Source organism: Fistularia commersonii, chromosome 6, assembly GCF_037954325.1.
Source record: "Fistularia commersonii isolate RoL2024-O1a breed Wild chromosome 6, RoL_Fcom_v1.0, whole genome shotgun sequence".
NCBI classification, from domain to species: Eukaryota; Metazoa; Chordata; class Actinopteri; order Syngnathiformes; family Fistulariidae; genus Fistularia; species Fistularia commersonii.
In genome coordinates this window covers 15,823,557-15,846,630 of record NC_141289.1, presented here as the reverse complement: position 1 = coordinate 15,846,630, position 23,074 = coordinate 15,823,557, and the positions used below count along the sequence as shown (strand labels likewise).

At 39.9% G+C, this 23,074-nt stretch overlaps 2 protein-coding genes across 5 annotated transcripts in view; one reads left to right on the top strand and one right to left on the bottom strand.

The window, feature by feature from the left end:
* The window catches only part of LOC147233514 (receptor tyrosine-protein kinase erbB-4-like), a 281,545-nt gene extending 267,427 nt beyond the window's left edge, over window positions 1-14,118 (bottom strand). For all 4 annotated transcript variants that reach the window (XM_086148401.1, XM_086148402.1, XM_086148403.1 and 1 more), the window contains exon 1: window positions 13,821-14,118. In XM_086148401.1, coding sequence (XP_086004527.1) covers window positions 13,821-13,884 — 64 coding nt within the window. In that variant the 5' untranslated portion in view covers window positions 13,885-14,118. The remainder of the gene's footprint in view (window positions 1-13,820) is intronic.
* Window positions 14,119-15,948: 1,830 nt separating this feature from the next.
* On the top strand, window positions 15,949-22,405 carry LOC147233513 (receptor activity-modifying protein 1-like). Its single transcript, XM_086147505.1, has 3 exons — window positions 15,949-16,236; window positions 18,203-18,341; window positions 21,882-22,405. Exons 1-3 carry the CDS (start codon window positions 16,185-16,187, stop codon window positions 22,135-22,137), a joined length of 447 nt encoding a protein of 148 aa, XP_086003631.1. The 5' UTR covers window positions 15,949-16,184; the 3' UTR covers window positions 22,138-22,405.
* Window positions 22,406-23,074: the final 669 nt, after the last annotated feature.

Sequence of the window (23,074 nt, the reverse complement as noted above, 5' to 3'; positions counted from 1 at the left end):
ACACTTATTTAAAACAAACTAAATCTGTTGAATGGTTACAATGATGCCCTTGCATTAAGGAAAAAAAGTCAAACACAGGCAATATAGAATCCGAGTCTGCAAGAATAAAACAACATAGCACATAACAACACATCATGAAAACAAATACAAATCTATGCATGAATATTTTAAATGTATTAAAATAATAATACAGCCTTCTTACAGCTACCACTCGCTTTGAAATAAATAAATAAAATGCAAAAATCTTGCATCTTAGAACCAATCGGACATGTTTGCTTCACAGTTCAAAAACACAAACACCCGCTGGCTGCATCAGAGAGCAAACTTTGTTTGCTCATTTATTATTAACTAGAATTAAGATGGTTCCCCTTTCTAACAGAGAGAAGTGAGTACAGTTCTTGAAATGTATTGATGATGACACAAATACGTAAATTTACGCCAGTCCTTTCTAGTGATTTGACATCGGTACAGGTTCCTTTCGTCCATTTGTGCGATGTGCAGCATCGCATGGTTGTGTCCGGTAACAGTTTGAGGATCAGTTATTCTATCTCTGCATTCATGTTATTAAAACCAGATGACACATCCGTCTTTATAAGATAGATAGTTTTGATAAAGTTCTCTAAAAAGTAAACATATTGATGTTGTTTAGCAATGTGAGGGCCAAAGCTGCACGGTCACTCTGCATAAAACAATAAATAAATGAAAAAAAAGGAACTTTTAACCACTTTGCTTGTAATATTGCCGCTCACTCATAGTGAGTGTAGTGGTGTAAAGCTCTGGCAAAGCCTGAACAATAATACAGGTCAAAACTTCTCTTTTACCAGGTTAGGTTGGCAGATGCGGGTGCTAAAATCATCCGCTCCTTCCTTTCTGAAGCAGGCTCGCCTTAGGTTAACCCCGAGTGCACGATACACACATGACCGCATGCGAGCGACCCTTAGGCAGGCAGACACCTGCACTCTGACATCGAGTTCAAGCACAGGAACGCCCGAGGTGTGCGCTCACATGTTAATGTGGTCTAGTCACACTCGTGCTGATGCCATTTGGGATTGTCGGCCTTGAGATGCAGCAGTCTAATTAAGTAAATGAGGGAATCAGAGGGGCAGATGGTGAGGGAAGAAGCAAAGGTAAATAGCCAAGCTTCCTCATCTTTTTGTCTGAGTAGCCCAGAGGGCTGCAACTGTTTCCCTTCCCCTCACCTCTGCCTTTTCTTCTTCATTATCAGCCGAAGTCGAGTAAGTAAACATACTTCAATTACTTTCTTTTTGTGGAGATCTCTATGCCACACCTATGTTATCTTTGTCTCGCCACCTGTGTTCCTCTGGCTTGACATCTACCGCAGTGTGTATATTGCCATGTCCCATGTCTCACGGGTAGAGATCATGTTGCTGAGAGGAAATGAAAACTCCTCGAATGAAGGGAAATTAAATATGGTAGGTAGGTGTTTGTGTCTAATATGTTCCTGTGTCAGTCATACACTGTATCTTTCTTTCTTTTCATGTCAGCATATTATGTGTCTGCAGGTGTGTGCTTCCATACTCTGCCTCACACTTTTACTGCAGCATCTTTCTTTCATAGTCCTAACCTTGCTTAAAATTACTATATTTTTTGAGCTGCTCCCTGTATTGTTACTTGATCAAGCCGTCCATCAAATTTTCAGGTTGATAATAAAAAGTTGACACTTTGAAGTCCAACAGTGACTGAATTTTGTTGAACATTTAAAAAAAAATGTAATTCTACCTAATTATATTTGACAGAGATGCTGGTGATCAACTGTGCTGAGAAGTCTACAAATTCTAGGACCCACAGGCACAAAATAGGAAAAAAAAAAAAAAAAAAAAATCAAATTTCTCTTGGCTTTTCAATTGATCTGGATTTTTTTTGCTTTTATCAAACGGCATGGTAAATGTTTATTTTTAACAAGGAGAAAAACCTGTCAAAACCAGTCTATCATCCAGCAGAAAAGGCTTTAACAAACCACAACAATAAGATCTGTGAGTAAACCTGTTTGCATGCCCCGCTGCCCTGCAACAAGATTTCAAGGGAGTATGAGCCTTTTGAGGAATTCATTTCTGAGTGGAACATGGACTCTCAGAGGGTAGCAGCGTGATGGCGAGGAGTGTGGTCTGTTTGCCGGACAAAGAAACCACGTGTGTTACCATTCTATCTGCCTCGCTGTTTATCTCTGTCTAAATGTCTCTCTATCTGCGTTTCATATTGGCTGACTCTTCTTTCAGGGTTTTCTCACAGTCCTTATCTGCAGGACGACACACACTCACAAAGTCACTGGATGTGAAATGAGCCTGGGAGAAAACAACATCTGAACACTTCACATGTTTCAATATCAATTTGAGTTTTCATTGTATTGAATGCTGCTGTAAGATACCCCTTATTGTACTGTATCCATTCACTAGCTGGATTCATCGCTCGAGGCGAAAAATTATTTTGATGCGGGAAATGAGGATATAAGTGATTTCTCACATAAAAACTCACATACCTAGACTTAATAACTGATGAAAAAATAAGTTTGAAGCTAAAACTGTACCGAGTGAAGGTGAAGGTAAGACAACTATGCCACACTTTTTTAAATATTTGCAACAACAATGTCTCGATTTTATCTGAGATTGTATAATTTATTCATTTAAATTTATCCTTTCCATTAAAGCCAGTGTTATCCATGAGTTACTACCACAAAAAGTGTCATTTAACAAATAATAAATAAAAAAGGAGATAAATATTGAGGAGTATTGTATGTGACCATATCTGACTTCATAGTATCACTGGCTACGCGCTCAGCAAATAGCAACTCAAATTACTATTGGCTGAGTCAGGGCTCTGCAGGTGGAGGACAGTTGCTGTTTGGGGAATTTAAATATTTTGCTCGAAAATGTTTAAAATGTTAAATGCACCAAACCTTAAAAGAGAGTTTAGAGTTTTAAATTACTCATAAATATTTCCAAATCTCTTCCTGGAAACATTTTTAAATACCGTTTATTTTTCTTGCATCTGTGATCAGTCATCCAGGTCATCGTCTATCCTTGTCAAATCTTATTTTGGAAACTGGACTTTCTGACTTTCTCTCAAAGATGTTTCTCCTCTCATTTGAGGGGCACCATTGCCCCCCCACTCATTTTTTGGATGGATGGATGGATGGATGGATGGATGGATGGATGGATGGATGGATGGATGGATGGATGGATGGATGGATGGATGGATGGATGGATGGATGGATGGATTTGTCAATCTAAAATATTCACACAATATTCCCTCGGAATTAGACTATATTAAGAAGTGTTTAGTATCACGGTGTTGAAGAAAGGGTAAAAGGAGAAATTCTAAATATGGTTTTTGATTCAGCCTTTATTTGGTTTCTCAATAAACAACATTAGTTGAAACTAAGAGTTTATCTTGGAAACTAAAAGTCAGCCGGACATTTGTTTTTCTTTTCCCTAAACTGCTGACAAACAATCAAAAATGTACTCTCGTCATTAATGGAAATAGCATTTCCCCATACTTGACCATACATACTTTCTACATAAACACTTAATGCTTCTCTTCAATGGAGCTGACTGTATAACATTTTGTACACAGCATAACATATTTTTGGGGCACATTGTGAAAAATAAACAGATACACACATCCAGTGTGTGTGTTCAGCTTTTACACAGTTACAACCAACTCATGTGACCCCATTAGCAATATCCACAGAGACAGGAAAACAAGGCTGTGAGTAGTGTTGCTGTTTCGTGCTGATGCAAATATAGATCCTGACACACTTCAGAATCATGTAACACACACTTGACAAACACACAATTGCAAACCTCAGACCACACACAAAGCAAGTGCCTACGTGGCCCAGATTGATTAATTGGAGTGTTCAGCAGCAGTGATAGCTGTACTCCTCAGAGGCAACACACTGTCTCTCTCCCTCCACCTTGGAGTGGACACACTCACACACACACACACACACACACACACACACACACACACACACACACACACACACACACGCTTAATCTCCTCCCCTCTCAGAAAACATTAGACAGCCTCTCTCGCTTTCTCCCTGCACCATCTCCCATTGTGCAAATGACCCACCATCAACTCATTTTCACCTTGCCAAGAGCCATAACTAGTTGCTTTTTACTCGAAAACACTGAGGTGCATCACACGGGACTACCTAAGTGTGTGTGTGTGTATTTTGACTTTCAGCTGCAGACAAATTAATGAACCGATGTGCAAAATCATACGCTTTCACAAACAGATTCATATAGGTGTGTTCCTTTAAGCTCTCTTCCATTGTTCTTGGAGCTGAAGGTGACTCACCTTCACACACACACACACACACACACACACACACAGTAGTCTGACCAAGGTTTTCTCCTCCGTGAGTTTTATGTACCTTTAAACCAGCCAAAGGAGCAGCCATATTTCTCCCGGACTGCAAGGTGACTTCAGTGAAACAAAAAGCCAAGAGGAGGGGGAGTGATGAGGATAGGTAGAATAAGAAGCAGCAGAGACACTGTCTCCACCTCTGGTCAAGGTATTGTTTGACATTGATTGTTTGTCAACTGACCCACTATCACCCTCCTCTTGCTCTCCATTGTCTTCCCTTGATCCCCTCTTTCTCAGTCTCTATCTATCATTCGAGGCAGGCCATCTCTTTCACCACAGTTTTTTCCCTTTCACTTTCCAACACATGAACATGCTACCATGCACACATACACACATACGCACACACACACACACACACGCGCGCGCGCGCGCACATGCATGTACGCACACAGAGACCTCTATGGCTCTATCTTGCTCTCTCTATTCCCACCAACCTTAGTCAGATGTCATGGCTGCCACTTTCCCATGCCCAGTCATTTATTACAGGTTGCCACCACATAAGGGGCGATTTAAAAAGGGCAATGTGCCCCATCTATACGTGGACGCACACATAAATGAACAACCTTCAATTTGTACGGAGCAACCCCTTTTAAAAGTCCTTGCAGATGTAACAGAAAGTGTAAGTTTGCAAATGTGCGACGTAAATTTCAGGCATGCAAATACCAAGGAACAAGAGAGGCTGGCCATTTAAATATGTATAATTTCCACTTAAATTGATATTCAATACATTTCATCTCAACCATTTTAGAGGGAAGTGTAACATTTGAATGCATGGTTTCTTGAAAAACAAAAACAAACAAAAAAAAAACAATAATTTAATCAGGTTGCAAAACCTGAATACTTTGAAGGTAGCAGGATTAGCACTCCAAATTGAAAACATGAAAAAAATAATTATTAAAAAAAAAAAATTCTATCACAATCAAAGAAAAAAGTGAGGGGAGTCTTGCGATAAACCCAAAACGCACAAAATGTCAGCCATCATGCAGATGTGCCAACTCACTTGTATCTCAGTTATTTCGATAGATCCCAAAATCTCTATCTTTGTCTTCTGCCTTCATTATATTCTCAGCTACGAGCCTGAAGAAGGTGACCATTTAAAGTAAATGTGGGTCTGGGCCTGGAAATGGGGAGACAATAGTCCTTTGGAGACTTACTGGCCCCTGACTCTCTGCGATCTTTCTTAGAACACATTTCATTTCAAACAGACTCCACACCTGTCAAAGGATGACTGCATCCAGCAAGGTTGTGATAGTGTCATGATAACAAAGCTGCCAGGAGTCAGATGCTCGTAACACCTTCTGTCAAGTAACTTATAGCCGTCTCAAATGTAGTTTGCTCCGTGGAAAAACAATAATAGGGTAGCAGGATCATGCATGCACAAAATGTGAAAAGGACAGGAACAAAGGGAATTGTGAAATGGATAGACAAAAGTTACCCTATATGTTCAAGGCCAGTTGTATTCTTACTCATATATTCTTGTTTTGGTTTGATTACAAATTATACATTGAACATGTTTTCTTGAACAAAGCATACAGGCGTTTGAACGTTTCCTCAAAATGTTTGAGCAGCATCTCAATATTGCATTTCAGGGCTCGTGAACATGACATGTCAATGGAATTATGACTGAAAAACTAACACAATCTTTTGTTTTCCCCTCTCTTTTCATTGTTGCATATAATATTAAGAGCATTAAAGCAGAAACACACTGGCTGACTGTGAAGGAACGTGTCTGACACAATGTTCAAGTATACAATGTATTAAACACACACAGCCACACACGGATTTACACATACTGACACAATACCAGACAGATAAAAGGCCAGATTAAGCCGTGTGTCGCATAAAAGTCTTGGAACAGTAAATATCCTTTATTTGCAGAGTAATTAAACAGATTAGCTGCCTTGAATATCTTAACATGGATTAGCCTACACACAATGCAGGCAGGATTTACAACACACACTCATACGCAGGGAGTAAACTAATGAGAAACAACTAAAAGTAAGTTGCCAATGCAGTTAGTCTTCTATATGTGTGTCTGTGTGTGAGAGAGAGAGAGAGAGAGAGATTACAACAGAGATAAAGACACCAATCTACAGGTCATGGTTGAATCGGCTGATCGACACGCGTACAGATGAGGGATTAGAGACCAGTGATCGTTTCTGCTTTCAGACTCTCATTAAAATGCCTGGTTTTGTTCAAATTGTGGGTGAAAAAAAGATCCATTGTGATTGTAATGGTTTCCATTGTACTGAGTTGAGAGCTAGAACAGACACAAGGGAAGAGGGTGAATGAAGGCAAAGGAACTTAAAGAAAACGGTTCAGACATGTTTTTTTAAGACAGTCAATGGCACTTGATCCTGCCATGCAAAAGATGCGGAGCCAATGAAATTATGCTTAACACTGTTCCAGTTTACACTAATGATAAATATCATTGCATAAGCATAAACATACAAATGGGTGCACGTAATACATTTATTTATTTGTCTTAAACATGGACTATACAAAAAATGTCTTACAATAACAGTTGCTCTAATTTTACCATTAAACATCCTGGTGATCAACGATAACAATTATAATAATAGTAAGGACTCTGGCTTCTGGAGCACTTTTTAGGTTACTCAATATAGCAAGGATAAACCACATCAAATAAATGTTGAAAAAGTATTTGAACTAAGGAAAAGACAGTTTGAACAGGTGGGTTTTGAGTAGTGAAATAGAGATTTTTCTCAACTATGATAGAACTTAATTCTAATTTACATTATAGACAGAATAAATTGCCGCGTGAGAGACGATCCCATCGGTAATTTAAATCAATGGGCTGCCCAGATATAGTATTTGTGATTTTTCTTCTCTCTTATTTCTCGTTAACACAATTTCCAGAAGCAACAGGCAACTGTTTCCATCTAAAAGGCTCTAATAATTCCCCAGTACCAGCCATAACTAACTCATAATTCTGTCAGTCAAATCAGACCAGGCTGCTCAATAACACAGGTGGACCATTTTTCTCTAATTCATATTGACTATCTGGCACATAGAAAATTCAATGCAACGTAGCTTTCAACCTAATCGACATAGTTACATCCAAAAGACTTGCGCAAAAGGCTTTTTGGGTACTTCCTGATCAGTAAGAGATAGTTGCATAGAATGCAAAAATATTTATCTGCATATTTACATGTTAAAGACCTATTCAATGTGATGCCACCATTTCACTTGGTCATTATGTTCCCATATACTGCGTGTATCTATACATATACAAACCAACTCATTGCTATATACCTTGAGAGTGTTATTATAGGTAATTTGTAGCCATTTATTTTATTCACTTTCTCTTCCCAACCTATCATTACGCAAATAATAGACTGAGCACAAAAGCAGTTTTCAAAATGCAAGGGGAGATCTCAAAGGTTCTCATTAGAACAAATAGACTTTTTAGTTGAGTGCTACATACAAGCAAATGTGTTTAGATAGAAGGCATTCTGCTACTCTACAGTCAACAGCAGGAACAATGCATGCAAAACAGAAGGTCTGAAAGTGAGCTATAGCCACAATGATAATTTTCTTACACGGCTGTTGATCGGGGCCTGCAACAGGTGCGTTTACATAAAAGTTTGTAAGCTTTCCCGATCGAGCAATCATTTTATTTATCATTTCTTTTCTAATTTTAATTTACCCTTCTGAAGATACTGTATTTTTTTATGATTATGATTTCACACTGAAATTCAAGTGCAAGAGAGCAGAATTAATAGCAACTTGCAGTACAGGACCATTGTTTCTTAAAAAGTGTAAATGCATAATGCGAAAAAGGGTAGTATATGAAACCTATGCCATTGGCTTTGCTTACAATTGTAAAATGGAAACTACCAGTATGAGCAAAAAGTGAGTAAACATGTTAACAGTGTAACAAAAATGCCTGCCAGAGGCTTAGATGAGTAACACAGGCTTAATTGATAAGCAGTAAATATTTACTGTACATAATTAATAGGTGAAACTACATAAGCCAAAAACAGCCTGTTGTTGTCCACAGCATTTTAATCTTTGTTATTGTTTTGGAAAGGCTGTTGGTCTCATCCATCAAGTCCAGTTATCGGAGAATGCTCACATTTTCAAAATAATATCAATCATAAAATGAAGCCCCAAACCAAATGAGTTATTTGAAAGATATGGTGGATTATCGAGAACTTTCTTACACCCTTGAAAGCAAAGTTGATTCTTAGTTGGATCAGGATAGAAGTTAATATATTAAATCAAATTTAGGCTTAATGACAAACAATGACTGCTATTCATAACACACATTCTCAAAAAAAGAGAAAACATTTAAGCGTTTAGATGACCGCTAAAGAGTCACCATCAGCACACTGCACCTGACAAATAGTTTTTCATAATTAAAAGAGTAAAAATGACTTTAAGTCTCCCTTTGTTCTAAGAAGGAGCCACACAAATGTGAAGCTAATGAAAAACAGAGGTAGGAGTGTGTTTTTTGTGTGACGATGTCAACAGGAAGGAGGGAGCGAGGAAAGGGTATAAAAAGGGGAAATTGAGAGGAGAGTACAAAAGAGAGGAAATAAAAAAGCGTTAAAAGGCAAAAGAAAGGAAGAAGCCAGCAGTGATGCTTTAGAGAAGGGAAATAAAACACAGTAAGAGATGTTAATAGATGAGAACCCGAGGGAGTCTGAGTTTTTGTGAAGGACGGGGGGGGATGGGTGCAGATGGAGGTAAAGAAAAGACATGACAAAGGGCATGAGAAAAAAAAAATCAACAGAGACCTAATGAATTAAAGCAAAAGAAATAGAAGTGTTTTTACATTAGACAAGAGAGAGAAGTCGGAGGACACGCACTGCATGGAAGCCTCTGTGTGTGCATTTTCACTCATGTGTGTCCTTTTGTGTGTGCGTGAGTAGGAAGCCCCATCCGACGCAGGATGGAGGCATTTGTCTCTGAGTGGAATTACAAGTGGCGGGCTGAACAAACCCTCCAGTGGTCTAGAAGAAACAGGGGAGAATGAAAAAAAGATTCCCGTCTTTCCTGTCTTTTCTTTTCCCGGACCATGACTCCACTCACACTGTGTGAGTGTGTGTGAAAGAGAGATTTCAGAATCCAGGCCACTAAAAGTAGATTAATGACCAAAGCAAATAGTGGGGTTTCCGCTAGCTTTTCATTTATCTTTAATTAGCAGGATTTTGTGTGAAATGACTGTGAAGTGTTTGAATTTGATGTTTTTTTTTTTTTTTCCCAAAAAAAAAAAACATTCAATGCGTTCTGCATTTGTGTGTGTGAGTGTGGGGGGAGCACAGTCCTGAAAGGGTACATCTGTGACAGGCCAATCTAAATCGCACAAGGAGCTGGCACCGGATGCCCCACCACAACCGAAGCCAACTCTGCTCATCGTAGCGGTTCACAAGTCCGTCCAGTCAAAAGCAAACACTGGGAAATCAGCTGACGACACGGGCAGACTGAGTCGCTGTTTCGAACAAACACTCTTTGCTCATTAGAATGAGGCAGAAAATGTCTTTCCCTTCCCATGCTGTGCAGTTGTGATTCCACATGTAAATATTTGAGTGGTGCAGAACAGAAGCCTCTGTGTTGCCGGCGGCCAAACAAAAGTCAAGCAAGTGGGCTTGTGACATGGGTAGATCACTTTCCAAATGCCTGGGAAGCTAAATGTAGGAGATGCAAGGAAAACAGCATATTCTTTGTCGGTCTGTGCAGATAATATCCTGCACTAATGTAGACATCGAGCACCACGAGAGTTGAAGTGCCGAGCGTCCAATCACCCCAAACGTCACACAGTCATTTGTCAGGGTTTCCTTTCTGCCAGCTGATCTTGTCCACGTCTGACAGAAGACGCAAATAACAACTCGCACCTCAATGTCACCCTCAAAGAACGGCAATTATTATCCTCGGGTACAATGGGCCGTATTTTATTTCCGTTTTATCAGTGTTTCTTTCACATGAGGACACAACAAGTGTAAGATTATCCATCAGCCCTTGTAAAAACAGCCCCAGCGTTGGAGAACATCCAGCCAGAACCTGCCACGGGTTAAGCCAAGGAGATATCGCGTTATGATAGCAATGTTGACTAATTTAGAACACGATTGAATTCCATCAACCCCCCCCCCCCCCCCCCCCCCCCTTCATCTCTCATGCTGTCAAATAAAGGCCCCGTGGTCTAGACTGATGCTATCAAAAAAAGCTTAATTAGCTTGTAATAAATTCTCATTTCCGCTAGTCTTTCCACAAAGCCTCGGCTGGCTCTGCAGCTCCCTATGTCCCATCTGATGGACGCCCAGTAATTTGATACCGGTATTCAGCGCCTTCCCCCCCGCCAGTCTATTTCACAGAAGACCACATCTCCAAATGTCACCCAAGCACACGAGTGTGAATGCCACATTTGTCATACACACTCAAAACGCTTTGGAAATTTAAATGTTGAGGCAATTTAGCTAAAGGGGGTGAAATAGCTCAATTTTCATGTTTTTTTTTTTCACCCCTTTTTTGTCCTTAGACCAAATCCTTACTTTACAAAAGAACTCTTGTCGTGAATGCTTTCAATCAGTTTGAGATTTGCTATTCATAAATGAAATTCATAACTTTTCAATTCATTTGAGAAATTCTCAAACTAAATCAGATCAAATCAAAGTATGTAAGGCACTAAAATCAGCAATATAAAAAGGAAACAAATGGGTGATACAGCCAAATAAAGATTAAAAAAAAAAGATTTAAAAACAAGAAATAATCTGAGAATTAGAAACAGAATGTATATGATGTAGATGCACATATCCGGACACTGATATGAATCAAAATAGATTCAAAATCAGTGTATTGAGATCATTTTGACAATGCATCACTGATCTCAGCGTCTCAATGTATAAACATGAATATTCGGAAAATAACCGTTCTCTTATAGATATCTGATCACAGCTGGGCAATGTTCCATATATATATACTGACAATTATAAGTTTTTATCAAAGTCAGACTAATCATTAGCTTTGTTTACTGTCGTACATATTGTAATATTTCTATATTTATTAAGATCAGTCAGACTGCATTGACTTTGCACCGGTCAAAAAGTTATCATTACTATTAAAATCTACTTTAAAGTACTGAATTTATACAATGTAATTAATGTGCTGATTCTCTGGACTGGAGGGGAAAATGCCGGTTGGTTGCAAATGAAGCTGCCTCTGGTCCTTCAACCCCACAGACCTATCCCAGCTGCATAAATTTGTGATCACAAATTTCCAGTGCACATCCGTGTTCACGTACAACATGGTAAAAGGGCTAAAAAATTATTTCCCTTTAGACACGCGAGGAAATGGACACTTAATCACAGTTTTAAGTGGATTTGGTTGTATTTTTTGCGCTTGTATTGTAGAATTGTGCAAACTGCGTTGAACAAATATTCATCCCGAAATTATTTAAAATTTTGTCACAATGTGGGTTTTCATTATGGGCTATGGTACTTAAAATATGAAGAGGCTCAAGCAATCTTTGACCACTAATCAGTTCTTCCTTCAGTCAAAATGGCCATTCGCTAAAAGCGTGTCAAATGTGTTTTATTCACACAAACAGGATGGACAGAAAACCTGAAGGTATTATGGATCAGCTTTAGTTGTAAGAACATTCATCAACAATAAGCTTGCTTTGTGTCTTAGAGCCACTGTACTCGAATAACATTATACTGCGTGCACACACACACACACACACACACACACACGCCACACAAGTGTAGCTATTGAAGCTGACTGGCTGGATGCCAGTGATATTTGTGTTGCGGTATTTGAAAACAGATAAATTCAATCCTCGTATCAAACACCATTTAGCAAAAATCTTCAGCCCAAATTCACCTAAATATTCCTAAAACTTGATGCTGGCAGATCTGAGGGAAATAATGGAGAAGAAGTGGACCGGATAGGATACAACTACAAACACCCTCAAATGCACAATGAACTTCCCAAGAGGCATAGCTCAGATTCTTGGGCGATATTTGCATCACAAATATCCTGCGTGCGCGTGTGTGTGTGTGTGTGTGTGTGTGTGTGTGTGTGGAGAGGATAAATAAAGCAGTTAGAGTGCCACTTTTCTCCCATTCATGGCGCCCGTCACCCGTCCATCCATGCATCCACTCCTGTTTAATAGGCAGCATTCAGTGCCCTCCATCTGATCCACACCAGAGCGTGTGTGTGTGTGCATGTGTGTGTGTGTGTGTGTTAGGCTCTGCCTGAGAACTAAAAGTCTCAAGAGATTGAGGCAGAACTCAACCGGTCCTCGGAGGCTGGAAGCATCCAGGAATCCCATCCCTACCTCTGCCGAGTTGGACGACAGCCGAGTTCACCTGAGAACGCAAATCCACAATCTCTCCAGTTCCAGATTCCTGATTTTCTTTTACTTTCCTTTTCTCCTCAGTTGAGATCCAATGCCAAAACGGATTCCATCAATTATGGAAGCAAACTGTGATGCGGCTCATCAGCAAGGGATCAACCATAAAACATAACTGAATTAAGAAACACAGACACCATTGTAAGAAGAACTTAAAGTGCTGATTCATCTTATAAAACAGTGAGTTGGTGAGGAGCCACCCCAGAGTCAGTTCTCAACTTTGGATAATCCAAACAAAGTAAAAAGTCAATCATCATGAAAATGTCCGGATCCCAACACGTTAATACTGGAGCATATAAATACAGTTTTGATGGGCAACAAAATGAAAATAAAAATGTATCAGATCTCAGAATAAAAGTGCCAAAGAGGCATTACAGAGATTTATCGTTATATTTCATAGTCATTAGGGGAGAGTTTCGTCCAAGGGCTCAAACTACAGGGGTCCAAATGATGAAAGCGATTTATTTTTTTCCCCTCCTGCCTGCACGCCACGCTCCATCTAAATTATTCAAATACAGTAAGGAATCAAAACGGAGTTGAGACAGAGCGCATTTGAAGTGAATTATCTTAAACAGTCGCGATTCGAGCTCTTCGGGGGGATTCAATTCAAACAAGGAGTCATTCACTCATCGGGAGGGAGATGCAGAAAAGCACCCGCAGATCATTTCAGCCGCACTGCCTTTACGCGGAGTTTTGAAAGATACTTTTTTTTGTTTGTTTGTTTTTTTATTTGTTTGTTTCCCCTCCCTGTTAGTAGTTTAATTGACGGTTCGCTCTTCAGTGTTTAGGGAGTCCCGGATATATTCATAGGATGTGTAAAGGTCTGGTCGAGTTTGGTGTTTTTTTGTTGTTTTTTTTTTTCTTTTTTACGCAGAGCTCTGCGCGCCACAGGCTCGCAGGTGTGAGCGATGAGTCCCATCTGCAAAGTTGAGCAAGTTGAATTTAGTGATGTGTAAAACTAAAAACGCCGGTTCGATCATCCATCACCATCCGGTGAAAGGTGAGAGTGTGTCAGCCGAAGTCTGACCCGGGAGCGCTTCCGAGCACTCACCTGACTGCGCCGTGCTCATCCGGATCACCGCCAAAGTGACGAGGACGCAAACGGGGAACTTCATCTTTGAACGGAGGCTGCTTGTCTTGTTTACTCCCGGAACTCACATGTCCAATTAAGATATCCTCGATTTTCGAAGACGCACGAAAATCACCAAACTGGGGTGTCGCCGGCGTCCTGCGTCTTGGAGGGAAGCTCTTTGCGCAGCGCTCGGCGGTGTTTGTCTGGCAGGGGTCCCCACAAACCGGCGTTCAGATCGCTTTCCAGCGCGGACACACTGAGCCATTTACTCCGCGCACAGCCGCGGCGCCGGTGCTTCGGGGGTGGGGAGGGGTGAAAACGCGGGGGGGTGCGGGTGGGAGGTGCGGGGGGGAGGGGAGGAGGGGGGGAGTTGCGTGCCTGTCGCGCTTGGACCCGCCCATCCCACCGAGATTGGCACTTCTAGAAGCCAATCGAAACGACCACTGGAGAGATTACGAGCGTTTTTGGCTCTTTCTTGGGAAATCCACCCGTCTGACCTTTCACCTGTGGTGATTGGTTACACGGAGCCGTGACCGATCGCCACGGGTGACGGTTGATACGACACCTGTCGGGACTGTCCACGGTTCCCAGCGGAATCGGAGATCAAACAACAGCTAGAGTTAACAAAACCGGCTCTTTATTTACACACATACTCTTAATATAGTGTTTATGCAAATGAAAAAAAATATTGGTAACAATCTGCACTGCATTGATTGATTGATTGATGTTAATTGTTTACCCTCACATTCCATAATGGTTTAAGAGAAAAAAGAAATAAAGATACAAAGTTCAGAACACGCATGGCATTTAAACTCACTTTGCTCAATTGAATTCAGTTGTTTGAATATAGTTGCCTAAGAGAATTTTTTTTTTTTTTTTTTTTTTTCTCCCTTCAGCAAATATCTGCGCCTTATAAAGTTTGATGGTGGCGGTCCGGGAGGCTGCGGAACACGACGGCTCCGGCTGTGTGCCGTTTTCAGGGCCGCTCGCTTTTACAGCCCGGAACCCCGAGCCGCTCTGCTCTCCGGCTTAGTTTGTGAGCTGATGAGAGAGAGGAAAAAAAAAAAAAACGACCCGAGGACAAAATAATATTGGTTTGTGATGCATGGAAGGCGAGCACTCCGCCATAACTGGATGTATTAAGGAATTACACCGCAGTTTAGTCAGGAGGTTTGAGGAACCCGAGAAATGTTTCAGCTGACAATCTTTGCTTATTTAGTGTCCTTTGCTGCTCTCTAGGGGATGTTGGGAAGAACTTCTGACTTTCAGTGGCGATTCCTACGGCGTACTATCAATTCTTTAAACTGCGCAGATAATATTACGCAAAATGAAAATAATCAGTGAAAATAATCTTACTGAGGCATGTTGCATAATTAAAAAAACAAACAAACAAACAAATGCATAAATAAGGTAACCCCCAGTTTTTGGAATCACTCCTCATTTTTCAGTGTCATCTGATTTTTTTCACGTTAATGATGAATAAATACATAATTTAGAGAAAGTTAGAAAAATAAATAATCTTTGCTTTAACCCCTTGCAACAACCACCAATAATGGATTTAAACGAAATCAGACGTTAGTTGATAAATTGTAACGTGACACATAAACACACACAGACACAGTAACGCGCACGTACGCGCGCACGCACACGCACACGCACCCTCCTGTTGCGGGTAAACGCACGCTGGGCGGCAGCACAGCGCTGACAACACAAACACCCCGCTTCTCCAACGAATCTCACATACACACTCGCTCGAGGTTCGCGGAGTGTGTGTTTGCGTGACATGCAAACAACGATTAAACCCCTGCGTGAGTCTTGATTGATGTTTACTTGGAAAGTTTCTGACTAATCACTGAGATGGCGGGGTGTATTTTCTGACAAATCGTACATTAGTAATCCGAACAGGAATAATACATATAATAATACACATTCAAATGTGAGGACAGAAATGTGTGCGTACAGCTGGACAAGAGTGTGTTTCCTGGCTCTCCCAGACTATTCATCGTGGGTGTCTGACTTTGTTTTGTCCCCAGTGAGCGGATCCACGCAGGAAGCAGCCGGGGCATCAGATGACGGGCAGGGCTCCTATGATTTGGGGCCAAGGGGGGGCGCAGGGAGGTCCTCACCGGGGAAGGTCATCGGGGCTTTTACGCGCAAACGAAGGGCGCACTCTTTGTCCGCCAACGGTAGATTCTTTGATTTGTAGGGTTGTGGTCTATCTGTTTGTTTGTTTGTTTGTTTTTGTGTATTTCCCTCTCTGATCCGTGACGTTAGAGAATGAAAGATGAGCAGCTGATCTGCGGGGAGTAAAGAGGGAGTAACAGGACGAGGACGGCGGGGAGGATGGAGGGCGCGGCGCCCCTGAAGGCGACTTTGTTGCTTTTACTGATGGCCGGTGAGTTTGGTTTGTTGCTTTACATAAAAATTACTTTCCAAAAAGTGCGTCATGGAATTGCACATTTGAGAGCAACAAAATTTTGGTTCATTTGGTTCATACCGGATTTCATTAATATGTATCTATCCATTTTTAAGTTGGTTGGTGAGCACGAGTCATGCCAGTTTAAAAAACCTTAAGGAGTTAAGACGATTTTTTTTCATTTTGTTTCTCCGGATTTTATTGGAACTCTTGAAATGTCAAAAATGTTTGATTAGCAAGTCTCCTCTCTGGAAATGAACTGTCAAACTAGAAATCACAATAAAGCCCATTTTTTTAACTCAACCAGCAACTTATAAACGGCGTATTGGAACAAATCAATATTTGTAGTGTTGTGGTAAGATTAGTTTAGCAGCACCAGCCAGGAAATACAGGCTAGTAATAATGAATATGGAAAGACCAGACATGTTAATGACAATAATTGCAAATTATAACCCGCTAGCCTTGATCATGGAAAAGAGTGTCTCTCCAAAACACTTATGTGCATTCAAAGTGTAAAATGAAGAGCATTTCACACATTTCCTCTGGTATTTAACAGGCATTAATATCACTCCAGCAAGAATGAGGATGTTGAAATGAGGCTCTTGGCAGCTGGATAAATATGACTGACATGTGAGCCAAGAGTTAATGAGCAAATTCAAAAGTATTGAATACCAAAATGGCAGGCAGAAATCATAATCCTTTTATCCCAAATACTGATAAATTGAAAAAAAAAAAAAAAAAAATTGAAAAAAAAAGAACTGAGGTCACCACAGAGGAAAAGTCTTAAATCGGGCTAGATTATCTCTATTTCAGTTTGGTGGAGAACCAGGAGCACTGGAACATGGATGTAACATGTTGAATTTAGTATTTGTTGTCTGTTCTATTGGGTTTATTGAAAGATGTGTAAAGACATGGCGTTTTTCCCAACACCAGTGAAAAAAAAGAAAAAACGTGAATAATTAATCAGATTACAGCGACCAAGAAAAGTAGAATCCCCAAGCTAAAAATTAGCAAGAAATCACCAGGAATACTTACTTCAGTCTTTGCACATAACAATTATGTAATGAAGAAAATACCAAGTAATTAGTCTGAGAAACCTTCACACATATATTATACGATATACATATTTGAGGATCACATCAATGATGCTGTGGCTATAAATTGTAGTTATTAAAAAGTAGACTTCTGCTATATCAAGTAAAAGGCTATGTTTCATCTGTCCTGGGAAACCATCCCTATGAGTTATACACACCCAAAACCACAGTTTATTTCTTCAGAATTTTAGATATGGTTTACCATCGTTACTGGGGTGCCAGAAAGGCATTTAGCATGTTGTAACGCACCTCTCTTTTGAAACCTTCCTGTCAGCGCACTCAATCTTCCTTTAAGTGAATCAGAGGCTCAGGAGTTGTTTGGGGCACAACAAACAAGCAGCCCTTATCAGGCCACTGCAGGCCGAGCACCGCTGTGTTTTCCCCTCATTACAACAACCTGTTTGATCCACGTGGGCTATTTTACACCAGCTTAAACACTCCAGCCTACTGTACCGCTCACTGCTGTTACATTGAGCTCTGGGTCCAGTGGGATGGCTGTGCTGTTCTCTTAGCACACATCTCTGCAGTAAACAAATGGGATTGAGACTCTGGCTACAAATTAAAATTGTTTCTTAATGAAAGTAATAGAGAAGAAAAGGTCCAGAAGGAATAACCACTGCCAGGATAGGACCTTGTTTGTTGCACAAACACTTTCCTGATTACAAAGAATCGAACACAGCTGGTAAACTCTGCATTGTTTTGTAATATATGTTGTATCCGAACAGTGGCAGAAAGGTTTACACGTCCCTTGCTGGACCAACAGGATCTCCTATCACATGATAATGTTTGTCTTTTTCTGATATATTTCACATAATTTCTCTTGACTGCTCTCCTTTTCTTCTGATTTGTAGCTCACGCTCGCCTTTTAATGTGTAGCTGCAACAGAGGCGTCTACGAGAGGGTACTGAATGATTTCTGCCTGGATAAATTCAAGTCTCAGATGGTAGGAGTGGACAGAGGCCTGTGGTGCAGCTGGCCCGACACCACTGAGTGAGTTCACCTGACGTATTTTCGAGATCCATTTGCCCCTCGGGAATCTATTGGACTCCATCATCTTAAAATTGCCATTAATAGGAACATTAAGTCCCACTGGACAACATCAAGGGTCTCTGACCTCAAGGGGTCACAAAACAGTTTGCCACTGCTAACTTCATGCAGTCCTTTTTCGAATGCAAATAAGAAGAGAATGATTGAAGTTGTCGCCATTTAAATGAGCTGTGATTTAATTTCTCTTTGATATTTGCTCTTTTTGTCATCATTTATTGCTAAATACAGAAAAAGTTGATGTTAGATGTCAGGTTGCCTGTGTTGGATTGGGAATGGAAAGGTACTTAGCATCTTGGGTACTTTATCCATACCTGGAAATCAGTGTGAGCCCTTCAAAATAGTGCTCTTGAGGAAAATAATAAAGGACAATATATTGAACATGCCTGCTTCAAAGTTCTTGCCATTTTCAGTGGGCTTTTATGTAACAGCCAAACCGATCAACTTAACCTGATATTCAGTGTCACCCTCTCTCTGTCAGCTTGTACATGCAGTGTCATCTGCATGTAACACAAAAATAATCATCCACAAACGGTCTCACTATCAATGTGTAAAATATGTGTAATCATAGGAGCAACAAAAAGAACAACCCTCACAATCTGTTTGTGAAAAGGGCATTAATCAGCAGCCATATGGCTGGCACTAGAGACACATTATGTTTTGATTTACCTCTTTTTGCATTTCTACTTGATTTAATAATTGACCCCCACATCGCCCCGTCAAATGTATAAAACTGTTTTTTAAAAGGTCTATGTCCACGGGTAATATTGGAGTTCTGATATTGGGGAATTTGAAAATGGAAAACTACAATAACATAGTATAATGCCTATAATATGGTGATTATTCTGATGATAAAACAGCATAAAATGATTTAAAAAAAATTAAAAGAAGTGAAGCATTGAAAAAGTACAGAATAAGAGTTCAAGGCAGAAAGTCATATTTTGTCAGAGGCCAACAGTCAAAAACATGAAGTTGCTGATGTTTTGTTTTGTATCTCTGCCCAGTGGCATCTCTACTAGACTTGAACTTGTTCTTTGACACATTTAGCCCAACCTTATGTTCCCATAAAAGTTTTCTTCCTGGTTAAAACCTCTCCAACATGCCTGTTTGGCTTTCGGCCGTTACCAGATCTATACAACTTGTCCATGGCCTGGATGTGTTTGACACTTTTTTGTGTGTCACTGAGTCTCAGGGTAAGTCAGGAGAGCTGGAAGCCTGAATGAGCCGCTGCTGTCAAATTTGTGTGATTTGCCTTCCGGCTCACTGTCTCAACACACTCTCCACATTTGGCCGATTTGTGGTCATGGCAGCAATCAATGCGAGTGTGTGTGGAGATAAATCCTCCTAACAGACTTGTAAAGGCAAACATGGTGTTTGTAGTTAAGGGGCAAAAATAATGAAAGCTTTGCTGCATAGAAAAATAGATTATAAAGGTTGTTGTTTCACCCAGAAACAAGAGATCAAAGATTATTTTGTCATCATGGATTTAGTCACAACCTTTAAATTAAGCCTTTCTGATTTATCAACTAATTTTGGCATTTCATAGATACATTTGTACCAGTGTATGTATGAAATGATTCAAACATATTTTTGAACTTTCAGTCTAATTGAAAGATTATTATTGGCCATTTTGTTATGGTCTGCATAGCCAGACCAGACATTACTGAATGACTTTGCAACTTAGACAGAAGAAAGGTTATACTGAGACCTTGTTTTTTAAGATTTTCTTTTGAAATTCAATCACAATTGTCTTTTGTGGCACCAAGCCCAGGATAGAGCAACAATGTCCTTGGAAAATAGTGCCGGAGGAGAACTTGTTGGGGTGGAAAATTCCCATATGGTGAGACCAGCCCCAGCATTAAAATATGGATTAATCACCACAAAATAAAGAAACAAATTAAACTCAACTCATGGTGGCGGTGTTGCGTGACCTTAGCCGATAAACAACTGCACCTTGATCATTTTTGTTGTCAAGGTAACCTTTGCTTCACCCTTGGCTTTGGAGGAGATACTTTACCTGTTACTTTACCCACATCGCAATGAGATGAATCCTTACTTAGCCTTGGCAGTGGCAGTGACGGTAAACTGACAAACCTCTTCAACAATAAAAGAATTTAGCCTTAAAAGTACGATACCATTGCAATTTATATGAATTCTGTGTAGCCATTCATGCAAACCCACAATAAGTTGACATCCGAGCTAACTTTTCCTCTGGCGCTGCTAAGGGCAAAATATTTTGGCTTACACTACCAAATTTTAATTTTAGTCTTAATAAGATATTCATTTTGGTCACAGTGGTGGCAGCTGGAGCACCAACTATTTCATAAGCTGATTTCAAGTATCGAAGTCAATCAATGTGGAAACAATTTTAAAGTATATTGTTAACCAGGATTAGGTATCGGCACGGAACTGAAGTCACGACTCTCCGGCGCGGGTGGACTTTGTCTTTAAGTGTGTCATATGAAACAGTGGAAGGCACGTCAGAGCAGAATCTGTACTGCACTGCTTCACTGTGCTTTTGGTATGCATCTCTATTTCTCCTGCCCGCTCCCACCTAGCCGTTATATTTAGCTGCGTTAAGCTTACTGGTAATTCTAGACGCCCCTTTGCCCTTTTTTTTTTTCCTACCAACAGCAACCCTCCCTCTGCTATGACCCCGAAAGGAGATTTCAAAGGCGCTGTGAGATTTGAGATACTAATTTATAAAATGATTTCCTGAAAACTGAGCAATAAGATGGGAAATGGAGTAAATTATAACAAGATGAGGCCTTTTCAATTGGTACAAGAAAAAAAAAAAAAACATTTGCAAATCGAATCCCTTATATTCAATCATAGTTGATTTTTTTGATTCATGGGGAAGTTTTACTGTTTATCTGATCAGCATGAGAGTCCATCTTTTAATCTTGACTTGTCATCTTCAAGTGATGACATTATGACTTTTTTGACTTTTAAATTATAATGAAACTTTTTTTTTCATTAGGAGTTTATGTCACCATTTCAGGTGTATGTCACTTTTTAACATAATCCTTTTGAACTCTGTAATTATAGTAGTTTATCTGCATAATGTGTCTTTTAGTATCCCAATGAGCAATTTTTTGGACATATACTAGATCTGAGTTTTAAAAATAATATTAGAGGGATGCTACGGGGTCAAAAGCCTGCAGAGAACTTACTACAGTTTTGAGAAATGATGAGAGAAAATATGTGGGCCTGGAAGAAACCCACATTACATTACATTATAGTCATTTAGCAGACGCTTTTATCCAAAGCGACTTACAAAAATTGCAATTCAATAACCAAAGATCCAAAGTATCAGTAATCGTTATTCAGAAGTCACCACTCTACCAAACCCACATTAGGGTATGGAAGGGCACCCCTGTTGGGATCCAACCAGCAACATTCTTGCTGTGAGGTGGAAGCGTTAACCGCAGCGCTGCCATAGCTTTTAGATAAAGAGTCATTCTGTTGTTTTGTCACCCTCTGCAGGATTTATGAGGGAGTCACCAACTGCACCTTCCAAGTTGCTTCAAGGATGGACTGCTTCTGGCCCAATCAGATAGTTGACAAGTTCTTCATGCACATTCACCAAAACTACTTTCATGACTGCCCTCTGACAGGGCGGCTCATCCACGATCCGCCCGTCAGCATCCTTGCGCCATTCATTGCCGTCCCTATCTTCGTCACGCTTCTCATGACTGCCCTGGTGGTGTGGAGGAGTAAACGCACTAAAGGCGTGTTATAGTACCAGGGTTTCTTACCTTTTTTTTTTTCTTCCCACACACACTGGACTGTGAGGTTGACTTTCAATGTGCCAAGGTGACTACATGAAGGCGATTTTCATAAATATTTAAATGCATACTTTTGGTTTATATTATGTGTTGTTTTTTTTTAAACCAAAAATAGTATTAACTTTTTTCAGAGAAACTGATAAAATTACATTTTGATTTTTCTGTTTTGCTATTTGTTTGAGTAACCTGTAAAAAAGCCATGATTTTAGTTGACAATAAACATGGAGTTGAAAAAATAAACAACTCTTAAACTTTCAGGTTTGCTATTTCTGTTGTGGTCTTCTGTTCTGATTTGGTTATATATATATTTCTTTTTTTTTTTTTTTCTGAAAGATCATAAGTTTGCAAGAAAAATCAATAGTGATAGGGGCATATATTTGAATAAACTATCTCAATCTGCTTTAGCACCCCAAGTGGAGAGTAACAAGTAAAAGAAACACTCAACTGGAGATGAAATTGATAGCTGTTTCCATTAAAAATGTTGTGCATTTTCAACAAGAACTTCTATTGTCAGCACTACAAAACACAGATTATCCTGGACAAAGTTGTGTTGAGACTTAAATGTATCAAAAAGAAAGCTTACAGGCAAGAAACATAACAATTCTCCTAATGAATGTTAATTCTGAAATAAAATAGCATTTGTTTGGAGTGTAAGTGTCAAAGTGATAAGTAAACCTACTAGAATGCCTCTGCTGGGGGGATTTGGAGGCCATGCATGTTAATTACCATCTGTTTCTGTTGCCCAAAACAATCTGTGAATGTATAAATAGCTGTGAGGAACTGTACGCTCAGGGAGGCCTTTGTGACCTGGATGAAAGTTTGCTCTAAATTAAGGCCAGAGGTGAAGAGTGACCAAGGAAAATAACAGAAAGAATGAAATGACAAACATAA

Bases quoted from the DNA above. Each gene is read 5' to 3' on its own strand.
- LOC147233513 (XM_086147505.1), top strand. From the start codon at position 16,185: ATGGAGGGCGCGGCGCCCCTGAAGGCGACTTTGTTGCTTTTACTGATG. The intron at 16,237-18,202 runs GTGAGTTTGGTT...TCTGATTTGTAG, and splicing joins GTTGCTTTTACTGATGGCCG to CTCACGCTCGCCTTTTAATG. The intron at 18,342-21,881 runs GTGAGTTCACCT...CACCCTCTGCAG, and splicing joins AGCTGGCCCGACACCACTGA to GATTTATGAGGGAGTCACCA.